The sequence below is a fragment of the Pteronotus mesoamericanus genome, unplaced genomic scaffold (assembly GCF_021234165.1).
Source record: "Pteronotus mesoamericanus isolate MK-2021 breed Mesoamerican mustached bat unplaced genomic scaffold, CSHL_Meso_final contig_27, whole genome shotgun sequence".
Lineage (NCBI taxonomy): Eukaryota > Metazoa > Chordata > Mammalia > Chiroptera > Mormoopidae > Pteronotus > Pteronotus mesoamericanus.
In genome coordinates this window covers 24,548,058-24,574,651 of record NW_026555115.1, presented here as the reverse complement: position 1 = coordinate 24,574,651, position 26,594 = coordinate 24,548,058, and the positions used below count along the sequence as shown (strand labels likewise).

Here is a 26,594-nt window from a genome sequence, read left to right as displayed (position 1 = left end):
GAGACATCTGATGCTAAAACCTGGTTTCTCATAGAGACCTGGATTTAGTGAGTTGTTTCTAACACATGGTCACATCATCCTTTTTATCATTTGGTTCTTACCCCAACAAGACAATGCAGGCCACCTCACATTGTTTCTATTTCATGAAAAAGGAAATGGGTTCACGTGGAAGTCAGATGACTTTGTGGGTTCATAAAAGCATGTGTGGCCAAGTAGAAATACATGCAGAGCCAAAACCAGGATCTTCCCCCTACACTGCTGCTTGTCCCTGTTTCTCCCAAGTCCCCCTCCTCACTCATATCCAGTCATTAGTATATGTCAACTAAATACCACCTTGGTCTGCCACTTTCCACATCCTCACTGTCACCATTCTAGTCTGAACTATACCACCTCCTAGGCCCCACCCTAATAACACCCAACCCCTGTAGCCAAAGTTGTCTTTCTCAAATGAAAGCTGATGTTACTCCAGTTTAAACCTCTCCACTGACTGCCCACTGGCACTTAGGATCAGGTCCAACTCATCGTACAAGGGCCTTTGAGATCTGTCCCCAGCTTTCATCTCTAGCCTGCTTTCGTACTGGTCCCTCTTGGGGAACACCCTCCCCCATGCCCTTGATGCTCATTATCAGTGGTTCTCAAAATCTAGAGTGCGTCAGCATTACCGGGGACACTGCTAAAAGCACAGGTTCCTGGCCTTCCTGGGATGCTGATGCGGCCGGTCCCTGCGCCACCTTCCAGGGGCCACTGTTCTGTACTCTGAGTGCCTTTCAGTTGCTACACTACCAGGCTTCTGCCATCAGCTCTTTGCTGACCGCTGCACATTCTTCAGGCAGGTCTCAGCTCATGGACCACTACCACTAGTCTGGGTTCCATGCCCCTCCAAGGGGGCTCTATCTCAGCACCCATCACAGGGCATTGCAATTGCAGAAACCTGCCTCAATATGTATAATATGACAGCACGCACCCTGGGGACAGGAACAGGACCCATCTTGCTCACCTTCTGTATCACCAGTGCCTAGCACAGTATCTGGCACATGCTTGAAAAACAGCTATTCAAAGCATGAGTGGGACCCTTGAGGATCTCTGTTAACCTGGGAATTCCCAAGGACACTCCTGGGCTCTGAAGCTGAGACATATGGTGAGCCCTGGGGCTTGAACCCTTGTGCAACTTTCCATGAAAAGGAAAAGCCTCCTGGCTTACCAACCAGAGGAAGTCTGCCAGGTGCTGAGCCTTCCACTCTAGACTGGAGGTGGAGGCTGGAAGAAGTGAAGCAGCCCAATAAAAACATCATGGATCAAAGTTCTGAATTTGGATGCCTCCAGGGAAACCAGGGGCAGGGCAGGGGAGGCCAGTTTCCAGCTGTCTCCATAATCCATCTCTTGCTTCTGCTCAGCCTGCACAAGTCTGAACCTGGTCCTGGCCTCCTGAACCTTTCTTCTGTCCTGGCAGGGAGGTCAGCATGCCACAGAAGTTTCTGGACTGCTCAGTCTGAAGGCATCTGAGTACATCTCTCCAGTGAATCGAGGACTGAAAGACCAGAGCAAGCATTTGGGAGATATTTACAGAGCTTTAAGTTGGGTCTTGTAGAATCAAAAGGTTCTGGGACAACAAAAAGCAAAGGAGATTAGAGAGGTAGCTTGAACAGCCTTGGGTACAGGGAGGTCCCTGGGGACATTGCCCTTTTTAGGTAGTTAACTACCTAAAACTAGACATCAAATTCTTCACAGTTCCCAAAATCAGTATTAACTTTCTGCCAAAGGCTCCTGCAGGGGGCTTAGGCTGGATGAAGTGCAGGCGGGTGACAGTGAGGAGCTGGGAGGGGAGGCTGAATCCTGCTCCCTGAACTGGGTAGGCTCAGGGCTCTGGGTCACCTGACAGCCCCCACCCTGCACACACCAGGCCCATTCCAGGCCCTTACAGATTTGTGCAGAAATATTGGTAGTTTTCCCAGAATTAACATCTCTGGGCAAATTTCTTGCACATATCCCCCCATAGCAAAGGCTGCCACATAAGATTCCAGGTGAACACTGCTCCTCTTATTACTGCAAACAAAATGCATCCCCAGGCCCCCAGGACACAGAATGTCAGGATGGTTGTGAAAGAGGCAGCCAGCATGAATGAGACAGCTCCAGGGTTGCTTGACTGGCTCCTCCAGGCCCTCCCTGGGGAGAACCCATCCTGCCATTTAACTGGCTTGTAGGGGACAGTGGGAGAGCTGGGAAGGAGCTGAAGCAGCAGCCCGGGGCGGGGGGGGGTCACAGGGTCACATGCACGGAGGGTGGAGGATGGTAGTGGGCACTCTCACTCCTCATAGACCAGTACTTTGATTAAGAGTAACTGGAAATTGGTGCACTGTTCTTCAAAGGCATTGATGGAAACACCCTAGTTTCTCTCCCAGGGTCCCACACTTTTCACTGTCAAGTGAGCCTTGATGACAAGTCTCAACCTCTTTGCATTTCCTGTTAGCTCTTTGAATCTTATCAGGATTTAACATTCCCCATGACCCTGAGAGAATATTTAAAAGAAAATATTTGATCCCTGACTGGTGTGGCTTAAATTGGTTGGGCATTGTCCCACAAAGCAAAAGGTTGCCAGTTCAATTCCCAGTCAGGGTGCATGCCTGGGATGCAGGTTCGGTCCCAGATCTGTGTATGAGAGGCAATTGATCGACATTTTTCTCTCACGTTGATTCTCTTCTCCCTGTCTTTCTCCCTCTCTTCCTCTCTCTAAAAGTAAAAATCTTTAAAAAGAAAGAAAGAAGATTTGATTCTGGGAAAAACTCTTAGGAAAACTGGACACTGCTTTAGATATCCAAAGGTGCTTTCAAGTTGACAGGATGTTTGGTTTCAGAGAGAAACACATATGGGAGGCGAAAGCAAAGGCATCAACAAGCATCAATCTGGATTGTCCGTCATGGTTGCTGAAACCAGAGTGACCAATGTCAGAGGTGAGGCCAGAGCCAAGGCCAGGCAGGGAATACAAAGGAGCGTTCTACCTTGAGTCTTCCCACATCCCACAAACACGGTGGAGGCAGGGACTCTTAAGGCATGTAAACTCATGAATTGATCTGAAAAATCATAAACTTATTATATCCCGGCTTCAGGCCAGGCACGGAAGACTCAGAGATAGACAGGCCCTGGTGTCTGTCCCCAAGTGGTAAAAGCGCCCTATGGATGCCCATCTATCTCCTTTATAAAAGACCTGCAGCTCTACAGGCTGATAGGAAAAATCACCGAGTCTGTTACTGCACTGGCGTGGCCTCATCTGTATTTTCTAAAACCATTTCTTAAGCCCCACTGACATCTTCCTTGCACAAAATTCCATGAAGATTTCTTCCAGACAGAACACTCCAAACCTGGGCCTTCTGCTTACAGCTTCCTTTCTCTCAGGATGTTTCTGCTGCTGTGTAACACAACCCATGCTGGCTGTAGCTTTGACCCTTCACACATCAGATGCAACTGATCAAAAGCAAGTGATTGATGGAAACATCAAAAAATCAGATGCAACTGAATTTTTTTTTTATAATGCCAGCAGTACACATTTATTATTATTCGTGAACGGTCAAAAGGCTTACAAGGCCCATTATTATTAGTATAACCACACATATGAAATATCACTTAGTGACATGGAGTGAAAAGGACAATTTTATATGTAATTAAAAATTACAGACACATACACACATACTCTAAAATGTTCACCATACACTGCTACAAAAGCAGAAGGCATTGAGTGGCAGGAGTGCCAATATACATAACGTGGAAGCATAAAAACTACTTAAGTTGCAAAAATATGTGGAAACATCTCAAGCACAAAAACTATACTTAAGTTGCAGAAATAAAGTTTTTTTCTTCCAACATGTTTTTTTTCTACCAAGGGGAGTTAGTTGACCTCACCTGAACTGTGTCACTTAAAAAAAAACAAAAGAGATTCCATTAAATGGCCTGATGTCAGAGCTGGAAAAGCCTGGGTTAGTCGACAAAAGTCCCAATTTGACAGGTGAGGAAATCAAGGTCCAGTGGGACAAAGGTCTTTGACCAAGTCCACTTGTTCGATCAGTGATAGAACCAAGACTTTTGTACCCTGCTCTCTGGCCCAGTGGCTATCTGGCTACACCCCGTGCCTGAGCACGCTTCCTCCCCACACCCACTCGGCTCAAGGGAGAAGTCTTGGAGGCTTCTCTCCTGGCCTGTGCACTTCTCTCCTGTTCTTTCTCCAAAGGTAGGAGACAACCTGCTCTGGGCTGAAGGAGCCAATGAAGTTCCATGACTGCTGCCATTAAATACCTATCAAGAGAGGAAAAACCAGCCATAAAAGATATTGGTATGGATTAGATAGCAGTATTGGTTCAATGTTAACATTCCTGATTTTAATAACTGCATTGTGGTTGTGTTCCTAGGAGATATATGATGAGATATTTAGAGGTCAAGGGCATGACGTCTCTAATTCTTTCATGAATTTTATACACACACACACACACACAAGGGGGGACCACCCCAAAAATTGGAATTGTCTTCTGGAGGGTGAGCCCATTGTAGTACAGGCTTCCCCTGCTAGGTACCCATCTGTATTAGTGTACCAGCTGGCGTTGTTGTGAGAGGCTGCATTCAGCTTCAGGGAATTTTTTTTTGAAGACTCTTTCATTGCTTTTGTCCATTTCACAATGGGTGATTTACAAGCACACCTGCCCCCACCGTGCTGACTGGTGCAGCCACTGTGGAAAGTAGTATGGAGATACCTACTACTTTCTTACTAATCTCACTAATCAAAAAGTTAAATAAGACTAGCAGTTTTTAAGCAAAAACAGCATGATCCCCAGGTCCTACCCTCCCTATTCACCTGATTTTTCCTAGAGCAACTTTTTTGTTTCCCTGCATGAAAAAAGTCTTCAAAGGGAAATGTTTCACCGATGTGGAGGAGATGAAACAAAAAATGGCAGAAGCATGAAAAGGCATCAAAATGGATGAGTTCAAAAACTGTTTTGAGTGATGGAAAAAAGTCTCAATAGGTATATTGCATCAAATGGAGAGTATTCTGAAGGTGATTGAAGTTTAAACAAGTAAGAATAAATTCACAATTTTTAATAAATAAATTCTGGTTTTTTGGGTTCCCCCTTGTACCTAAATGATGAATGGTAAATATATATGTGAACATATACACAGTATATATATCTATATGATCTGAATATTTATATGAATATATACATACAGAATAAAACAATGGAAGAAAATGTAAATAATTGGTGAATCTACGTAAATATATATGAAAGTTTATTGTTCTATTCTTGCAACTTTTCTGCAAATTTGAAATTGTATCACATAAAGTTATTTAAAAATTCCCATGGAGAGGCATGCATCAAACACCCTGACAAGTCTCAAGATCCAGAGAGGCACGGCAGCTGTCCCCTCCTTTGCCCCCCAGCCCTAATGATAGCCAGACTTTGCACCCCAAGTGGGCAGACAGAAGCACTTCCCAGGCTTGTGTGGACAGCACAAAGTGTGGCTCTGAGGTGACAGCAAGGCACAGGGAGTTTGTCTTGGCAGGAACACAGAGCAGGCTTGGCCTCACAGTTCTGCGTCTTATTAGCTGTGAAACCCTGGGTAGGAAAATTTAGTTTCTGAGGCTCAGTTTTGCTCATCTGTAAAATGGGAACAGCTCCGTAGGGTGAGACTTGCCTCAAGTGACATAGATTGAGAGCTTAAGACAATGCCTGCCGTACGTGCTCAATAAATACTTGTTTTGTACGGCAAGCAGATGGTCCTCTAAGTCAGGTGTCCTCACAATATTCATTCTAGCATGTTGCAGTTTCTCCCTCCAGCAATGTTATCATCCTTCTTCAACCAAACTACATTCTTCTCCTCCTAAATGTATAACCTGGCCCAGAGTCTCCCATATCCCTAAACCTCCCCACAGGACCCCCTCTACACTCCTATACTTGTGAGTCGGGGTCTGGCAGGCTACCTTGTACTTCTGTCAGTTTTCTCTCGCCCTGCCCTGGGGTTGGGGCCGACTGGCTCAGCAGCAGCTGTGCTCTCGGGACTCTCGGGCCATGGTGTGGGCGAGCTTTTTCCACTCGCACACCTGACACCTCACTCCCAGGACTGGATGTGGCAGCTGCAGTGGGGAGGGCATACAGAAAGGGACCTGGCCACAATCTGTTGGACAAGAAAACCTCTCAGCCTTCCCACAGTCACAGGCAGGAAGGATGGATTTCCTGGTTAGAGTAGGTACTTTCCAGCCCTTGACAAAAATGAACACATATACACAGCCAGACCACTCAGGGACACGAGTCTGTGGGCTTTCTAATGATATCACAGATACCTGGGACTGGGGATGGCGATGCTGAGAGAAAGAAAGCAAGTTGCAGAGGTGTACAGGTTGTGTGATATATTTGCATATGTATATTATTTGAGGTGAGTGGAACTGGGGATAGAGAAAAAGGCCTTTCATATTGCACTTGGTATATTTTGAAATTGCTTAAAATATTTAAACAAGAATGTATGCATACTTATGTGATTAATAAATAATACAAATTATCCCCCAGTGAGAAGAAAACAGCAGTGCAGACCTAAAAGACACGGTCCTCATTTCCTATCCCTGGGAAGCTACCTTCTTAGGTGCCCCAGGGAGTACCAGGTTGGGGCAGAGTCTGCGTGGGTGGGCCAGCAGAGGAATTCCAAGTGGCTATTGCTGTTCGTGCAGACACACTTCCATTCCTTTGGGGGTAAGATGTACGTCTATAACCCTTATGGGAAGGCTCTCTACGTAGAGTGAAATTCCCCTTCAGCATACAAGCAGTGGTTTCTAGAGTCAATCCAGATGTGAATGTACTCATTTTCTATAGAGATGAACACTTTCTGCCAGCCCTGCACCTCTCACTAAGCAGCACTGCGGACTAAGACCCTTTCCTGCTCCCTCCGGAGGGGTGAGAACTGAGGCGCCCAGCCTGCCCACTACAGAGCAGAACATCTTGCTCCCAGCAGCACAGGTGGTGACTGAGATACTCTGAGGACTGGACCTTGAGGGACCCTGAGGTGTCCACACTTACTGGAGGCTGTAGAGAAGACCCCTCTGCTTCTCAAGACCAACAGCACAGGGGCCCTGGGCCTTCCTCCGGAACATCTGGTCTCCAGCCTAACCTACTGCACGCTGGAATGGCCCAAGAACTGAAACAAATACTAAAGCCTGGGTCCCAACCCAAAAGAATCTGATTTAATTAGTCTGGGGTGCAGCCTGGGGAGTGGTGCTTTTAAAAGCTCCCCAGGTGAATCTACTGTGCAGCCAGGGTGGAGAGGCCTTGCCCTAGAATTGGATGATGACAACTTGGACTTTTCCACCTCTCTCTCTTCTTCAGGGTAGAGAGCCCAGGGCTGATCTGCTCTCTGTCTCCAGCTTGTTTTTCTCTTTCCCAGCTCTCCTTTGACCCTGTCTCACCTCCCTCAGGACCTCCCTGGAATGGATGGACCAGAGCTGAGGACAGGAAGGTACTGGCCTCCCAGCTTAAACTTCATGCACCCCTGCTTGTGCCCCCAGGACTGGTGAATGACCAGTGAGACCCCTAATTCACAAGTACTTGGTGCTCTTCTAAGATCCTGAGTCTCTTCCGCTCACATTTCCTATAACTAATAGAGCACTGGCATAGGAAATCCTTCTGTAAGATAAAAATCATTAACCCATTTTTACTAGGTTTTTCTTATGCACTTCTAACAACTTATTGAAGATCCACTCTTGATATTATATATATATAATATTGATATCATATATAATATATATTATCAATATATTATATTGATATCAATATATTATATTGATATCAATATAATATATCTATATATATAGAGATAGATAGATATATCCAAGGCAGACCCAACATACTGAAGGCTGAGCATCCCCGAAAGCCTGGTTAGTATAGTGCAAGGAGCCCAAGTTCATCATTAGGAGGGGAAATAAGATGCTTTGAAAAGAAGAGTAAAACTAAGTTACAGAACACTGTGTTGTAATGGAAAGACAAACAGGCTTCGAAATAATCAAGCTCAATCACTTCCCTCTATTAGTATGGGTATTCAAGAGCTTATCTTTGTGTTTTAAACATAGAAAGTGCATGTGAGTGATGTTCAAAAATTCCACATTCTCAGTCAAAATTGGAGGGTTCAAAGCATAGTTCTAACAAAATCAGACCAATAATTAATGAGTAGGGGAAGCAAGCGCTGCTACATTATGACCTTGTGGACTGCAGGCACATTTGCCTTCCTTGACCCCTTCCTCCAATAAAGAGAAAAAATATACATATACACACATATAAATTACAAGGGGGTGTCCCTCCAAAATTGGAATTATCCTCTGGAAGACGGGCCCCTTGTAATACAGGCTACCTCTGCTAGGTGTGTGTTCTAGGAACCCATCTGTATCAGTGCACCAGCAGGCATTGTTGGGAGATACTGCATTCTACTTCAGTGAATTTTTTTTTTTGAAGACTCTTTCAGCTTGTTTGTCCATTTCATGACGGGTGATTTATGAGTGCACCTGCCCACAGTGTGCTGAGTGTTAAGAAGTTTTTGATCACAAACGGCATGAACCCCATGCCCCACCCTCCCTATTCTCCTGATCTCACCGTGAGCAACTTTTTTTTGTTTCCCCAGATGAAAAAAATCCTCAAAGGTAAACGTTGTGCCGATGTGGAAGAGGTGAAACAAAAAACGGCAGAAGCACTAAACAGGCATCACAATCAATGAGTTCAAAAACTGTTTTGAGCAGTGAAAAATGGTCTCGATAGGTGTATTGCATCAAATGGAGAGTATTTTGAAGGTGACTGAAGTTTAAACATGTAAGAATAAATATACAATTTTTATAAATAAATTCCAGTTTTCTGGGTTCCCCCTTGTATATTTCCAAGTGTATTGAAATACACTTGGTATAAAGATGAACATATTAACTTTAATTAAAACATTTTTAACCTAAAGTTTATTTTTTTTCTTCTAATTTTATAAGATGTTAGGATACATTTGTGGACCCGTAAAAGCATTGTGGACCCTCTGCTTTATGCCTACAGCTAAGTGGGCCAAGGGGGAGCTGAGATCCAAGAGAGGAGGAGGGAGCTTGTATTCAGTCACAGGAGAAGCTCCTTGCCCCTTGGCTATTTATAACACAGCTACAGTTGGATTCTCAGAGACCATGATAAAGGCTTCTATGAGCAAGGCAGCACGAGTCATCCTGAAAGGCACATGCGTGACTAGGCTTAGTTGTGGCCCTCAGGGAACTTAGAGGGGAGGAAAGAGAGTGAAACTAGACACATCACCAAGACACTGTGAAGAAGACAGTCAATGGCAGAAGGGAGGAGCTGAGTGCTACTGGAGCGCATAGGAGGGAAGTTACTTTCAGATGGAGCAGGGACAAATTTGGAGGGGAGATGGCTTTTCCATGGGAGCCTGTCTCATGAGAAGTGCCAGAACTAAGGTGTAAAGGGAGGAACACAAGGATGTCCAGTGCACACTGAGGAGTGCAGTTTGGCTTGAGTATAAACTAGGAGTAAAGGAAATGGGGGCAGCACCTGGAAAGGAGGCTAAGTCCACGTCAGACCGTGTGTGCGCGTGCTTGCGTGGCGGGTGAGCCACGGAGGGCAGCACAGTGTGAGAGGTTCACTTGTGTGAGAGACATGAGCTCCGGGGCCTGCTGGGCACTCCTGCCAGAAGCAATAAGGTCAGAGCCACAGTTTCAAAAGTCTACCCACCAGTAGGAAAGCCTCACCTGGGAGAGGTAAGGAGAAGCTCTCATGGGAGTCTTGTGAGAAGTGGAAAGAACAGGGGTGAAACTGAGGGCGGATGTGGTTGTGCCCACAAGCTGTGAGGAGGCTGAAGAGAGATGGGAGGGTCTGAGAAAGGCCCACAGGCTCCATCTCCAGGAGTTCACAGGGCAATTGGGTGCAGGCCAGGGCCTGACTTTCAGGAGTACAGGCCAGGCAGTGGTGGTCTCTGTTGGCCCTCAGTCCTGGGGTTGCCTAGAAAAACTGAACAAGTACTTACTCTCTGTTCCTAGCACAGGAGGAAGAGAGCTCTTGGGCCTCCGGGCTTTCATTTCAGGGGCCTTGGCATTCTCACTGGAAGGAGCATCTGGAACAAAAGAGGGGACCACAAACATCAGTCTGCAGCTGCCCAAGGAAATGAGCTGAGGTGGCATCTCAATGAAAATCCCACTCCAACCAAAACGATAGCTCCCTTCCCTTTCCAGTCCTGCTCTGAGGCCTTTAGTGCCTGCTGAACAGCCTGCGCCTGCGCCTGGGACCTTTTTCCACAAGAGCACCAAAGAAGGAGTGCCACGGCACTGGGCTGTATAAATCAGGTAGAGAGCACAGTCGCCTTGGCAAGATGGATGGACAGGCTACCCTGGGAGCTAGTTAACACTTTTCCTTCCGCAGCAGGCCCCTGCTGCCAGAAATCATATCATGAAGGGCAGGGGGAGAGTCAGCACCCCTCAGCTCACCTCTCCCCATTCTTTCCCTTCATGGGTCTTGACTCTCACAGGGTAAACATTATGGATCTCCGAAAGTCTGCTCTGTGTGGATAAGTCTCTTGCACAGAGGAAGGAGGGAACAGGGTCCTGCCCATGGGCTCAGGGTCTGGAGGAGGCTTGCAGCCTCTGATTTCTTAGACCTCCTTCTACAGATGGACGCTGACAGTTAAGCCTCCAAATCAGACAAAGACCACTGAGCAGGTGGCCTGCAAGCCTCACCTGCTCTGGGCCTATTGTTGGGGCTTCTGGACCCCTCCCCAAAGAGGACCCAGGGAAACCCTGCAGCAACAGCCTTCAGGCAGAGCTAAAATGCTGCGCAGATAAGTGCCCAAATCCTCAGGCCTCTCCTCCACCTCCCTCTTCCATGGAATGTGCACTTTGTGGAAAACGGCAGGTAACATCACGCTAGGTTGGGCCACGTTGAGCCAAAAAGGCCCTCACTGCCCTGAGGAGACAGGACTTTAGGAAGTTGAGGGGAAACCACCCAGGGCCTCAGATAAGCAGCAGCTGGCCCAACAGCTATCACTATGCTCCAGCATTTTCCCCACAAGGAGCTTTCTTCAGGGGCTGTGCTGGGAGGGAGCCTGCTCATCAGAGCCCCTTCCTGTCCATCCTTTTCCTGCTCCTGAAGAGAGGAAGAAAGGAGGAGGTGGGACTTTCCAGCTGAGACTTCAGCCACATTCCTGTGGTTTGGCCGGGAGGAAGAGCCATCTTGCTGTCCCCGCCTCCCGGGTGGGCAGTCCTCGCTGTTCACACATGCTCTCTTCCTGGGGTACTGGGGTGGGCATGGGGAGCAGAACACCAGGGGCTGGCACAGGGATTCTTGGTGCTCCCATCTGGATGCATTGCTTCTTCTAGAAGGCATTTGGGTCTCTTTCCTGCTCCAGAATGTGGAATTGCCCATTTGAATCCTGCCCATTTCCTATTAGCTGGGTAATCCAGGGTGGAGGCCTGGGGCAGGCATTGTCCAGGCTCACAGCAGCAACAAGGCACACAGGTCCCCAGGGAGTCAGCCCAGAGCTGTATGCGTGCAACTACAGGAATGACTAAGTAGAGTTTGGGGCTATATATGACAGGGAATGGGGCTGAGGGGGTAGAGCCGGCAGAAATCATTTTAAGCAGCACTCGAGAACCAGGCCTCTATGCTGCCTCCATCCCTTACTGCATGTTATCCTTCTACCACCTTCCATAAGAGCAAGAAGCCCCAGCTAGTGAGTCAGGGATCCCTGTCACCTGTAGCTGACACAGCCTGCATCTTGTCTCCTCAGTCGGTAGCTCCCACACCAGGGTCCATGTGGAAATGGAGAGAGGACCAAAGAGAACAATGGGAAGAGGACGACTTCATTTTCTCACACAGGCTTTTTCCTGAGGCATAGTGGTCATTCTCAGCTACAGAAATATCCTCAGTACATTATTTGTCAACCTCTGTGTCTCAACCTTGGCTACACATTAGAAGCACCTGTACCCAAGTATCACTCCCTAGATCCTGGGTTAATGGGTCTAAGTTAGGGCTGGGTGCCAATATTATCCAGAAACTCCACAGAGGATTCTAATACGCTGCTAGGTTGAAAACTCCCGATCTCTCTCCTCAGGCTCTGTGAGCGCGTGCACGCGCGCACGTGTGTGTATTCAGAGGTTGTGCTGGGGCACAGGGAGAGAGAGTATTGGGGGCTATTGCAAGAGACAGGGGAACCTGTCCACGTTTCCCTTGATACTGGAGATTAGGGCTCCAAATCCAGGGCGTGGGGCAAGTTCACATTTCCCTTGTCCAAGGCCCTCCCAACTGTCCTTCTTTCACAACCAACACTCTGCCATGCAGCAATAACAATTGAATGGTGTACCCAGCAATTTGTTTGTTTTCCTCCTTTTTAAGGAGAAGGAGGAGGGGGCAGAACACATATAGACATGTCTGTGTTCCTTAGGTCCAACATTCTCTTTGCCATTTTTCTCCTGGTGAGTTCTAGGGCATCAGAGGAGGGAGATAAAAGAGGGATCAGAGTTTTATGTTTTGTTTTGTTTTGTTTTGAACTGATAGGTAAACCAAGGCATAAGCAAGCAAAGGGTGAGACCCAGTTTTCCTGGGTTCTTGAAAGAAGAGGAATAGGGCCCGAGATTCCTTCTCTCCTGATGGGCTTGTGTTGGGCTTTTCTTCTAAACAGTGTTAGAATACGACCCAGAGAGGAGGGTTCTAGTTTTGGCTTTGTCGGCAATTTTGGGATTAAGGGCAAATAATTCCAACTGCCTCGGGTCTCTATTTCCACGTCTGTACAAAGGGAATGGCATTTACTTTCTCTACCTCACAGTGTTACAAGGCTCAAAGGGGAGAATGCATGCAACAGTGCTCTGGGCAGCAGAAAAATGATTGTTTACTATTAATTCATCCCTCCCATTCACCACATCTCCTTGCCTCCTTCCAAGTCTGCTTTAAAACTCCCTACCTTCAGAAAGCCCTCCCCGACCAGCCCCTACTGCATATTTCCAGCCTCTGCATCTGTCCTCAGCTCTTGGGTGCTGGCTTTATGCTGACACTTGAGTGCACTTCCCTGTCATGGGCTCTGAGCCTTGTTTTTAGAAGTTCTAGGCACCTTATCTTTCCATGTGCCCATGAAAAAAGGGACTCTTTTTCTTTCAAACCAGGTACACCCCTGACTAAGAGCCCCCCCTTTCCTCTGCAGTTCCCCACCCCCACCCCAAGGAGGCTGTGCGTGCACCACAAGCCAAGCCACTAGACCTCCGTGAGAACCACAGCAAGCAGTGGGCTGGAAGGATCATGTGCTTAATCAAAACCAGCTTTGTGCTCACACAGCTGCCCAAGGGATAAAAATAATAGTAATAAAAGTTTAAGAGCAGCTTGCATTTAATCAGTTGGCGATGAAATGGAACTGCATTTCTAGATCTGGACCCCAGGGCTGGAGTCCTTTGCTTGTCTGGCTGTGCCCTGAAGAAGCACGGGGAGGAAGATGGCAGTGGGGGATGTGGGGGGCCTCCATAAAGAGAGGCAAACATGTCCTTAAATGGACAATGCCTTATCCCTTCCACTCCTGGGCTAGCTCTGGACTTAGTCCTCCGGGGGTGCATTTTTTCTTCTGTCTCCCCTAAGGTGTTGATTCCCTGAGCTCTTACCCTAGGCAGGGGGCAAGGGGTATAGGGAGGATTTTGGGGAGGGGTCCGAGTTTCCAGGAGCCCCATGAGGGGTCAGAACAGAGGGGTGGGTCTCCCTTTCTTCCCAAGAGCGAGCAGCATGCTGGCATAACCAAGAGCATCTACTTAGGAAACAGTGCCTTTCTGGCTGTGCTGCTTGGTGACTGAGTCCCTGGGCAAGCTCCTGAACTTTCCTGAGCCTGACCTTTTCTGCCAGGAAAACAGGAACAACAATACCCCAAGAGAACAGCGAATGGGACGTAAAGTCATAGCTGGCATTTATTGGGTGCTTAGTTGTGACTGGCATAACGCTAAGTCCTTTGTATGCTTGTTTCACATTAAACCATACCATCCACCAATAATCAACCTACCAAGACCAATTTTATTTAGTTCAAATGAATACATGTGAGTTGCCTATGATGTTATTAAGAATAAATGTGAAAACAGAAGCAGACTTATGAATGTGGCAGGACTGAGGCCCAGGAAAGAAGGGCAGGTTGAAATCAGTTCAGTCACCGTCAGAGGTGAGCATGGTGGCAGATGGGTTGCAGTGTTTAGGAGCCAAGGCTTGGATTTAAATTCCTACTCAGTTAGTTATTAGCTGCGTGGCCTTCAGCAAAGACTCAGTCTCTGTGTGCCTCAAACCAGGCTTTTTCACTATCACTCCCCTGGACCCCCTCGTCACAGTTACCAATGAGCTCCAGCTTGCCAAATCCAGTGGCCAGCGCTCAGGCTCATTTTACTCTACTTGGCAACAGCATTTGATGCACTGACCTCCATCGTTCCTTTCTTATCTAAAAGACCACCTTTTGGCTTCTGGGACACACCTCTCCCTCGGATTTCTTCCTGTCTCATTGGGATCATTCCATCTCAGCCTTCTTCACAGACTTTTGTCCGGCTCCGCTTCTCAATGGTGGACTCTGCTTCCTTCCCTGTCCCACTCATAGCCACTCTTTAGGGACTTCGCTCAATTCCAGGGCCTTAAATGAGCTCCTATGCGTATGGCTCTCCAAATCCCATCACCAACCTTGGCCTCTGTCCTCTGTCCTCAATGCAGATTTATCGAAATGCCCGTCTGTGTGACACGCCCACCTAGATGTCTAGTGGGAATCTTTAACTTCACATGCATGAAACTCTTGCTTGTTCCCCTAACTCTTGCATTCTGATCTCAGTAGGTGGTATCATCATTGATCTGCACACACTCCCCACAGACTAAGAGTTGCCTTTGACTTCCCTTTCATCAGTAAATCCTATCAGCCCTACCATCAAAATAGATTATGAATCCGATTATCTGACACCTCTTCCACAGAGCCTAAGCTCCCATTGTCTCCTGCATGGACTATGGCAGCAGCCTTCCAGGGTCCTCCTGATCTCTCTCCCTCTTACCCACTCTGGGTCTGGCCACTACACAGCCACATGGGTGATCCTTTCGATGTTCAGTGTTGTCCCATCACAATTAGAATAGAATCCAGTTCTCCTGTTGCAGCCTACATGGCCTGGTGGATCTGGTTACTGTTCCCCCTCACACTCGTTTCCCATCACTCTGCCCCCTTTTCAGGCTCAGCCACCATGCCTCCCTCCCTCACTTCCTTCAGGTCTCTGTTCAAATGTCACTTCCTGAGAGGCCTCACAACCACCCTCTCCAAAACAGCCTTCCCTCCCCATTATCCCACTTTGCTTTTTTCAAGCATGTGATATTGCCTGAGAATTTATGACAGATCAATGCATCTGTATTATTGCCTCCCCCTCATTAGAATCAGAAATCCCTGAGAGAAGAAACTTGTTTTGTTCCCTGCTTTTAACCTTGGCTCCTAGAGCAGCGCCTGGCAGAGTGGGCACTCACATATTTGTGGAATGAATGATGGTGTGGGTGGCCACTGGAACGTGCACAGCACTCCATGGTCACAAAGCCCTTGATTGCACCAGCAGTCGAGGCCGAGGCCGGAGGCCCTTAACCAGGCTGTCGGGGGAAGGGCAGCCTGAGCAGGGAAGGGCTGGATGAGCCGGTGTGGGTGCTGAGGTATCTTCGGGCTCCTGCCTTGGGATTTTGACCTAAAAACGTCTTTGTTTCCTCACCTCTCGCCTGAATCAGAATAAGTGGGAATGGGTCACTCAGGCCAGGTACGCTAAGGACTTCCCAGCAGGAAGGGCTGTTACTGAGGGGAGGCCTGGAATTCTTGGATAGCAGACACTGCCATGTTATTCATTAGGCAGGAGGCCATACTATGTCGTGGAAAGGTGCAGCTTCAGAACCAGACACACCCAGGTGTGAGGATGGCCAGGGTAACTCATTTGAAACTCCCTGTGCAGGGTGGCTCGAAGGGTGTGTGTTGAGAGACACCCCAGGACACTGCGTCTCTTGCATACTGTCTGCGTGGCCTGGGAAGGCTGCGGACCCTCCCTGAGCCTCGGTTTTCTCAGTGACAAAGACACTCTGCCGAAATAATGCATGAACTAAAAATGCACAAGGCAAGCCTTGAAGGTCAGCCTTTTTCCTTCCTGGGTGGGCTTTCTGGCAAGTCCTTACCTGCTCTAGGCTTCGGTTTCCTTCTACGATACAAGTTGACACTTGCCTCTACCACACTTGGAAGGAAGGGCAGTGTGGCCATACTCAAGAAAGTGCAGAAGAGCATCCTTTTTCTTAGGGAAGAGACTCAGACAGCATGATTGAAACAACCAGTCTGCTGCATCATGAAGGCTACCTTCCTTTGCCTTTACTGTGAGAGGGAAACGGTAGTATGGTTAATACAGAACAGCCAATGAGCCAAAGTCATTTTATGAGGTCTTAAAATGTATCATTACATCGGCCACAGATGTATAGTCTTAATGGTGTTTGGCACAGGCTGCGTGAGTGACAGCGCTATTGGGAGCAGGGCCCCACGGAGTGGCAGGGCCCACCGTGGCGGCCCGTGATTTCCAAGGGTGCATGGACCCACTGGGATCTCTAAGTTAGGTGCTGTTGCCTTGGGAAGGGGGGAGAGCTCAGAAGATCAGGAGACAGACCAAGGACAGGAAGCCTATTCAGCTGAGTGGAGCACAGCAGGGGAAAAGGTGCTGAAAAGGGCAGGGGAACAGTTACAGAGACTACAGTCCTTTAGTATTTGCCCAGAGGTGGCTGTTGCTGGGAAAATAAAGCCAAAAGTGGCAAGAAGCCCACCTGCATGTAGCACACTAATATATCTCCAAGTATAGCAACAGGAAAAATGGCAGGTGTCGAGGGGGTGCCCTTTGTCTCTTTGAAAAAACAAAACAAAACAAAACAAAACAAAACAAAACCCAACAGAGAGTCAGACCTATTATCTCAGCTGGTCTACCTCAGATCCCTTTCCTTGCTCTTCTCCAAAGACCCCCCCCACCGCCCCCCCTCCCAATCTGCAGCCTGAGGCCAAGCCCTTCAGGGGCCTCTTGCAGGAACTAGAGATAAATAATGAAGACCATCAAGATTAATGGAGAGAGCCAGAAAATAAACTAGAAGGAGGCCAATTTATGGGTAAAAAAAGCTCCATAAGATGCAGGATGCATTCCCCAAAACTTTTTTTAAAAAAAGAATCCCCAAATTATTCTGTAGGGGAAAAAGAAATTTTATTTTGAAAACAAAGTTTGGTTTTAAAAATAAACCATTTGCTGTTCCTCAAAAAGGTGCTGACATTTTGCAGATAAGGAGAATGAATTGCTGTCCTGCTTTCAGTGTGAATAGGACTCAAGGAGGCTGGGGATTCAAAACGCAGATAATCTCATTAGCAGGAGGAGTTTCCTTATTGATTGGCTGGAACCAGCATGGGTCCCACGTGAGTACTGGGGCTGTTAGCAGTAAGCTTCTGGGGTCAAGTTCGCAGAAACACTACTTTTTTTTTTTTTTTTTTTTTTTTTAACTGCAGCACCTGCATAGGGAGAAGCAGGGTCTCCCTGAGTGGGTAACAGTCCAGGTCACACACAGGAGTAACCAATCAGCAGCAGCAGACCCTACTCAGAGCCTCAAAATATGTGTTTCAAGCCGCCTTCTGAACTGACCATACACCTTAATCCATCAAATCTGTTTCCTGAGACTCGGAGCCCCTGTGGCAGGTGCACTCACAGAACTCTAGGTAGATGCATGATGTTTGACACTTTTAGCTTTACTGTTGGCTATTGACAATTTAATTTGTGTTGCCATTGTGTGTATTTTTTTTAAAACATTTTTCTTCTTAAAACTCTCTTTTCTTCTCTCCCATTCATTATATAATCTCCACTTTTGTGACCAGGAAATCAGATGATAAAATCCGGAGTGGGGACAAAGATTCTGTATTTTATGCAATGCCAGTAACAAAGGTAGAATTTTAGAATCCAAGTGATCAGATTCAGCAGTGAGCACAACAAAGCTGGTCTTCAAGGTATGTTCTCTGTTCCCTAGTTCTTAAATAGTGTCTCTAAAGGTTACTAACAAGCATTTCAAGGGCAAGAAATTGTTTTCCCCAAACTCCCTTTTAAAATAGTTGCAAACAGGTGGGAGGGGGCAAGGGAAAGAGGTGGGGGGAAGGCAGAGACAAATGTATTTAAAAAGTAAATAAATTAATTAAAAATAAAAAATAAAATAAAATAAAATAAAATAGTTGCAAACAAATAACAAAACTAAAGAGGAAGGGTACTAGACTGAGTCCGGAGATGAATTCTGGCTGGGGCTTGGCGCTAATGGCCCTTCACGCAAGATGCTGTCCCTCTCTGAATGGCCTCAGTTTTCTCTTTTGTGAAATGAGGGTGGTAGCCTAAATCAGCACAAGACTGTTCTGCTTCCAAGTCTCTAATTCTAAACTGCACACAGAGGGGAGAAAGAAGAGACACAAATACCCTGCCTGCATGTCTTTAGGACAAATCCCAACTCCTCACAGCTTGGGCCTGCCCCTTCATCACAGGGCAGCTCCACTCAGACCTGGCAGGCCTCACTGCCCCCGCAGGTCTCTTCCCTTCCTCTGCTCTAAGACTCTTGCCTTCTACTTCTCCCAGAGGCAGCCCTGTCCCCTCTACAGAAATACACAGCCCCAACTCACCTCCTCCATGAAGTCTCCCCTCTTGGACCCCTCTCTGCTCCCTCCTCCTCACGGTCTGTCCTGCCAGCACTGACGCTTGTTTGCTGCGGCTTGTAAAATACTATGCTGTCATTTTCCTGTGGGTGTGTCTTTTCTCCTCCTGCCCTGTGCCCGGCTTCCCTATTCAGCAAGGTTCTCCAGGGTGGGGCCAAGACTGGGGAGGGGCAGCAACAAGGTGAGCAGCTCCTCCTCCCAGCCAGGAGTGGGGCTGAGGCCACCACAAAGAGCCATCACGTAGGGCTCTCACATTCCTTCTTGCTGTGTTTTTGCAAAAGACAGCTTGATACCCACAAGGTGCCTTGGGTAGGGATGGGAGCCTTGGGCGCAGTTCTGTTCAGGCGTGGTAGAAGCGGGGGTGTCTGAGAAGCGGGACTCTGTGTGATGGTGATGGGTGGGCACAACCTACCGTCCACGGTGACTTGGCAGGAGCACTCAGCCTGGCCGGCATCATTCTTGGCTACACACTTGTATAAGCCTCTGTCCTCTGGCAGCGCCTTCTCGATGGAGATGGAGCACAGGGAGCCTGGAGAGGAGGAGGAAGAACTGTTGAGTGGATCAGGTATGGGTCCAACACCTGCCCTGGAACCTGGAGCACAGTTGGCAAGGGTTATTCACATGGGCAGCCTCTGGGAGCCCAGAAGTCAGAGACCCTGTGGGAACCAACCCCTCTACTCACTAAAGCCAGGGCACTTTCTGCTCATAACCCAGGTCCAAGATAACCGATCCTTAAATATACTTCCTCTTGGTATTCCCAACCCCCTTCCAGAGAGTTCTCTTATGAAGACATTAAAAAAAAGGCACAGAAGAAGAAAAATACATAGTCCCTGTCAACTAATACAAGGAAGGAGCAGAGGGACACAGGCCTTGCACATTGGGACATCACCAAGAGAGATAAGCAGTAGTTAGGCACAGGTTTATAGACCTGTGGCAGGAACAGTGGTAGGTGAGGGAGCTCTGCTCAGTTTATAGCAGTGATTCTGGGATGCATCTTAGAAAAGAAAGTTTTCAACAGAGGGGTGGGTGAGGGAAGGCAGGAGTCTTGTCCAGCAGGGACACTGGCCTGTGGGAAGATCCGCTAGAGGAAGGTGGCTGCAGCCTGGGACCCTGGGGCTGGTTTTTCAGGAATGGTACCTGAGCTGAGAATCATGGCCAATGAAGGGCACTGGGTTGGGAGAGGGCCCTTTGGTGCTGCCTCCCGTCGGTGCTGGGGCTTTTGGTCACTTCAGAGAGGGGTGGAAGTAGCATTCTTTTTCCACAGACTCTCACCGGGTCTACATTTGCCCTCACACATCTCTTTTGGTCTGGAGGGGTTGGGGGTGAGGAGGAGGAATCAGGCTGGCTATACACAGAGATCTGGGGTCTGGTCCTTACCCATCCTGGGTCTCTCATCCTATGGTTAGATCCTTCTCTGGGGGGATCCCCTTGCAGAGTTTCCCTTGGGGTGTGGGAGAGGTCAGCTGAGGACTGGGCCTGCTGGGCCAGGTAGGACCCTAGCTCCTGCCTTGAGGCATTCAACAAGCCAACAGCATGGTGTCCTGCCCAAAGCTGCCCCTGCTGTCAGAGAAGCAGTCATCACTTAAGGAGGGGGACAGAGGAGCCAGAGCGACGTGCATTCTGCTGCCTGGAGCCACTGACTTTGGCCACCTCCCTTCTCCCACCACTGCCTGGCACAAGCCATTGGCCCTGTGGGGGCAGAGCTGTGTGTATCCCACCTAGGCATATGTGTGGGTGCATGGTCAGAAGGAGGCCAACAGGTGCGACTCTCAAAAGGCATTTGATCTAAAAAGTACCCTCACCTTGATTAGATGGATGCACAGACTTGACCAACAAATACAAGGACATTCAGAGAGAGGAAGGATGATATCAATTCTGCCCAGAGAATCCCACTAGGGCTTCAAGAGAAAGCTGAGTTGTAATAGTTCCCTTTATTTCTTGGCACCTGGGTATGCCTTAAACAGAGAAACCTTGGTTCTTGTTTATATTCTCTCTCTCTGGGGCATGCCTGTACCTTTTCCCCTCTTCTTCTCTCCAGGCCATACCTTTGCTCTCTCTCCTAAGCTCCAAGAACCCTTCCTTTGCCTCTGTAACTTGTTTTCTGAGCCCGTATAACCCCACTGGTTCACTTTTTCTACCTCCATGACGTTCTAAATAAACTTTCACTTGTATTTGGGAAAAACCAAAACCAAAACCAAGGGAACCCCAGTTCTACTGACTACCTGGGCAAGACGGCTGATCTGGACCCTCTACCCCCTTATACAGGATCTTGCCTCTTGGGAAAGACCTCACTAAGTTCTCCCACAGGGAAGCCCAATGGGTTGCTATCTCTCTCACTGCAGAAGACAGAATTTGCTGAAACTCCAACAGAAAGGATTTAGGTTGGATTTTCAGGAAGTCCATCACAAGGATACGAACAGTGAGTCCCAGAAATGGAAGAATGAGTTTAACCGTCTTCTAGAGAGAGAAATTTCCATTTATCTGGGAGGGCAATAGAAGGCTGAGGTGACCTCTGGCCCCAGCTCGAGGCCTAGAGGAAATAGACCCCATCTTGCACTCTCCCCTCAGTCTGAGGCTAAGGCTCTAGGAGCAGATACCCCATTCCCAGGGCACATCCTGCTCAAATACTTGATTGCCCTTTGGTTTTAGTCCCCCAGCTGCCTCCAGCCTTAAACGAAAATGGCACAAACTGCAAAGGTTGTAGTGAGACCACCCAGATAAGTGGAGCATTTAGACCACAGCCTGCACCCCCTCACCAGAAAAAGCATCAGAGCAGGCAGCTTTTTCAAGCCATTCAAAGGCTGGACCCCTGGCCACAGGCGTGGGCTGGAGGAGGCCCCGGGCAGGCTTGGAGCCTCAGCTAGCTCAGAGGGAAGAATCTGGTATTTCCTGTGGGACAGCTTATTCTTGACCTCTGGAAGAAAAACGTTTCCCAGCATTTTTTTTTTAAGAAGCCTCAGCCTGGTGGGGAATTTTGAGAGGGAGGTGAGGGGGATGGGAGCAGTGGCCACAGAACCAGGAATCCAATGAATGGCTGAATGGCTCAGCGAGAACTGTCCCTGCGAGAGCCTCTCATGGTCATGGAATCTGGGGATCCCCGGCCTTGTTCATTTTCCAAATGTGTGGGGTACAGAGAAGACAGGGGTGTGCATGGTGGGAGAGGGAGTGATGCGAGCCCTGGAGACTCTGTTCCAAGGTGACCCCGAGTCAGCAGGGCCTGGTTCCCCTGGCACGTCTGGACGTGCGACTCTGCTCCAGGTCACCTCCTCAGGGATGCTGCCCTCTATGTCACTCCTAAGCATTCCCAGCCATAGATGGACCTCTTCTGTGCCCCAAGCTCATCTTATCAAAACATGTCTCTCAAGGCCATTGCCGAAACCTATGTCTGTCTCCCACACTAGCTCTCAGAGGGCAGTGACCATGCATCTGTTATAAATGTTTTTCCTGGGCCTGGAATGCAGTCACAGTAAAAAAAAAAAAAAAAAAAAGGCCATTCTGAGAATGACAAAGGTGCATTTCTGCAGCAGGTGGCCTGGTAAGATTTACACAAAAGAAAGTCATGAACGTTTAATCAAATATAACCTATGATGAAAAAGATAATACACAGGCATAGCTCGTTTTATTGCGCTTCATTTTTGTGGTGCTTCACAGATTTTGCTTTTTTACAAATTGAAAGCAAGACTCTTCACCAGCAAAAGACTACAACTCATTTTATTGCCATACCACTTATTTTATCACAGTGGTTTGGAACCAAACCTGCAATATCTCTGAGGTATGTATACCTGTAGTTTCTTAAAGGTAAAAAAAACAAAAGCCCTCCTAACTCAGAGTTCTTTAAGTTGATTGTACCTACAATGAAAAGGGCTAGAATTGTCCTTCACACATAGTAGATCTACATAAATCCTTGTATTTTGTAGGATGAAGTTATACAGGTTATAAAAAAGCTATTCCAAGATTCCACACGGAAGGCAATTAAAAATGAATCATCGGTTGACAGCAGCAACAAAAATGAATCCTTGTTATTAGATTGGGAGAAATGTTTGCCAGAAAAGAAGTCTGGCCTGGGGACAGGAAACAAGGCATAAAGATGAAAGCCCCTCTCAGGGGCAGCAGAGTCCCCTCGGCTTGCTGGCCTCCCACCCCTGGACTGAGGCCCAGGGAGCGCTGCTGCAGGTCCAGGAAGGGCCTGGTGTGGCTCCCCTACAGCCCCAGAGGGCAGGCCAGCATCGGAAGTGAACACCAGGCACCCTGCAGCTCTGGGGGATTCAGGGAGAGGAAGGACACCTCCACATGTCCTTCCGAGAATTAACGGACACTCCAACTGACCGGGCTGCCGCCACACCCCCTCTGCGCTCCTTGGCACTAAATGGGGTGGACATAATCCTGTTTCGGGGGGCCTGCGGGCTACAAGCCCTATCCAAGTTACAATTTCAAAGAAGCCCCCCTGAAACCTGTAAACGGAGCATCCACTAGCAGGTGGTGCCCAGACATATGTGTTGATGTCGGGGTGGGAGAGCACAGGAGTCTCCTGTGGCTGCAGGCCTGTATCACCAGAGTTGGAAGGCATCCTTGAGGAAGTGAGTCTTGAACTTAGAAGAGAAGACAGCACAGGGTTCAGTGCAATGGAGCAAGAAGAGTTTCAAGTCAGGGAGGTGGGTGTGGAGAAGATGCTGTGGGGTACCAAGGGCATAGCCACCCCTTGTCTTATGCTACAAACCACCTCAAACCACAGCTTCCTTATTTCCACTGATGATTTCACTGTGGCCCCAGCCACCCAGGCACTGACACTCAGTGGCCATCTACTCCTTCTTCTTCTTCACCTCTCTACCCCCACCCTTCCAAGTCAGGCTACAGATTCTGTTCATTCTGTCTTTGCTTCTTGAACTGGGTATTTCCTGTCTGTGCCCATGCCTACCTATCTTGTTAGCTCAGATCTCACCGTCTTTCTCCCAGACCTCTTCAGTAGGCTCCTGACTTGTCTTTGGGCTTGAAGCCAATCAAGTCCCCTGAACCCCAGCTTTGTGTGCATTGCTCTTCATTCCAAACTCTTTAATGGCTCCCTACTGCCTTTGGAATAGAGTTCCTCAGCATGTTACAGGGCAGAATGAGGCCATGCCTCCCTCTACAGCCCTGACCATGCTGTGAGCAGGTCCGTGCTGCTTGCTTCTGTCCCTGCGCGGGAAGCCCATACCTTCCCTGCTCTGGGCTGGCAGCTCTGGCCTACCTTCAAGATTCCAATTGAGGCCCAACTCTCTTACCACCAGCAGCCCCAGCACTCAGCTCCCTCTCCTCTTGCTCCCAAAAGCTCATCATAGGCTCTTGACTGGGAGAATTCAATCACTGTGAGTGTGTCTCTTCTCTTTCTATTGACAACAGCAGATCTACTCACACCTCTTGGAGGGCCCAACTCCCTGCAGTGGGGCCTGCGGAAGTGGTCACCGATAACGCTTTAAAATAGGCTTTCTCCTGGGTCCCTGTTTAGCCCAGGATATGAAGGCTTAGAGAGTGAAGCTCTGAAGGAGGACTGGTGGACAGAAAGAAAGTGGGGCTGATGTTTTGAGACACGGCACTCTCTCTACTGTGGCAAGACAGACAGGCCCATTTCAGGGTCTGCTTCCTCCGCTGCAGTGAAAGTACTAGAAATTTGGCAAGCCCCAAGCACACCACCAGTCCTCTAGCCTCTCGACTATTGCTGATAATGCTGAGGTGTAGCCATTAACATTTTTCCTTGATAGACAATGCTTTTGGTGAGCTAATCCATCATGAAAGGTTTCTTAGCTGTAGCAGTATGCTGACATGCTAACAAGAATTAATTCAGAGATAACATATCAGTGGTCGAGGCATTGGAACTCCTGCACTCAAATCCCAGCTCTGTTGCTCACTAGCTGTGCAGCCTTGAACAAGGTACTCAATGAACTTCTCTGTTAGATGGGCTAAATAGTAGTTGGAGGATTAAATGAGTGAATAGTGTAAGATGTCTAGGACAGTGTTGGACACACAGTGTTCAATAAATGCCAGCTGTTCTTATTTTTCAATGGAGACTTGCAAACATTTAGAATATTTTTTAAAGTTGGATTTGCGGCTGTCTCCATGATCCTGTCCCATTCCCTCCCCGGTTTCTCTCTATCCTCTCTTTGTGCTGGCCTTCTTTTAATCACTTCTTCCTCTGCTTTCGACTGAAACTGTCCCTTTGGGATGGTTTCTGGGGGAGGTGATGCTGAAGTAGCCAGCTCTCTATGCCCTTTAACACTCAGTGACCAGCAGATATAACAGAGTCCAGGCACTCTGGGCAAGAGTAGCCAATGTCTAATGGCTCAGCTGTGTTTTTGAGACCAGGGCTGAGATCTGCTTACATTGTTTAGTTGAGTGGACTGTTTACAAGTGGCTGCTGGTGGCTCTGCAGGTTCAACACAGGCCTCAGAGCAGCTACACAGCTTTGGGCATTGCCTTCAGCTGTCTGGATATCAGTCTTCCTGGGGTTGGTGCTACTGTGGACATCACATTGTGCAAGTCTAGGTAACTACATGTGTCCCAAAGACGTCAGCTGCCCACCCTCCGTCCAGCCCGGAGATACCACCACAGGGTAATCTGGGAAATACTCCTGGTTAAAGTTTTGGGTCAGTTTTACCAAAGAATTTCCAGTTGGGAAAGGCCCATGGGGGTGACAGGGAAGGTTGTGGCACCCCGTCCCCTGGACATCATGCCCCACCATGGTGATCCTCTTGCCTGCCTGTGTGTGGCAGGCTGAACCAGCAGAGGAAGGGGGAGGGATGAAAGGACTTCTGGAGGACCCTGTCCATGTGAAACAGTTGCCTTATCAACATGTTAGCAGAAAATAAAACATTTTTCTCTCTCCTGACCAATTTCCCCTTTACTACTTCAGCACTGAGATTCAAGTGCTCTGCAGTTCCAGATTTGCTATCTGAGATGCAGAATGAAGAGAGATGCTTCATTGTGAGCTGAGGGGGCTACTGCTCCCTTCAAGTGCTTCATTCCAGTTTTTAGGAGGAAGGAAGGAAGGAAAGAAGGAAGGAAGGAAGGAAGCAAAACAAGGGGTCAGGGAAGGAGTGGAGACGGGTGCAGTTGGAGGACAGGGAGGAGAGCAGCCCAGTGTATGGGGAGAGGTTTTTCTGATATCTCAGCTGACCTGGATTTGACCAGACCTGTCCTTGGGCCTCTGCTGTGGCTGCTCTCTTCCTCACAAGACGCAATGTCCCTTCTGGGGGAGCTTTGTACCCTGCCCTACCCAGAGCCACCAGCATCAGCCTCAGGCTCAGGCCGACTCCGTTCTAGCACTGGCCACTCCAGGGGGGTGTGGGAAGTCTGCTGGCCTTGGAGCTTACACCCAGGCTTGGGACTTGCAAAAATATTTCAAACCAAATTGAAGATCCAGGGAAAATACCCCTCTCACACCCTATCACTTCTCTAGGTATAAATTGGCCCTTCCGAGAACTCCAGACCCCGAAAGGCCTCATATGGCAGGATTTAGAGCCCCCCCTTCTCCCCACCACCCAAGAATGTGAAATCGCAGCAAACAAAAGTCTCATCCAAATTAGGAAGCGAGCTGCTCTGTCCACCGGTGAGTGTGTGCCATAGGGTATGTTTGGGGTTTTGAGCTCCCCCACAGCTCCCTTCAAACCCACAATGTTATCAAGACTTCAGCTGTTGTTGATCCTAATTCACAGCCCTGTGCCATCCTGTCACTGCACACCCTTCTCCAAACCCAAAATGCTGCTGCAAAAGCAACTGTTAACTTTCAGCTCCTCGTTGGCTCCAGCCCCTGCACCTCCATTTCCAAGCCTGTGAACAGAGCCCTGTCCAAGCAAGAGCTGAGTGGCATTAGCGCAGGCCCCCTGTGCTCTGAGGAGGCCGCTGCTGGGGGTGTTGTGAGA

General features: G+C 48.4%; 1 protein-coding gene across 2 annotated transcripts in view; it reads right to left on the bottom strand.

Moving 5' to 3' along the window:
- The window catches only part of MYLK (myosin light chain kinase), a 182,890-nt gene that overhangs the window by 57,064 nt on the left and 99,232 nt on the right, over nt 1-26,594 (bottom strand). For both annotated transcript variants that reach the window (XM_054575200.1, XM_054575201.1), the window contains 2 exons: nt 19,115-19,231; nt 10,018-10,104 (listed from right to left, as the gene is read on the bottom strand). In XM_054575200.1, the coding sequence (XP_054431175.1) occupies nt 10,018-10,104; nt 19,115-19,231 (204 nt within the window). The remainder of the gene's footprint in view (nt 1-10,017; nt 10,105-19,114; nt 19,232-26,594) is intronic.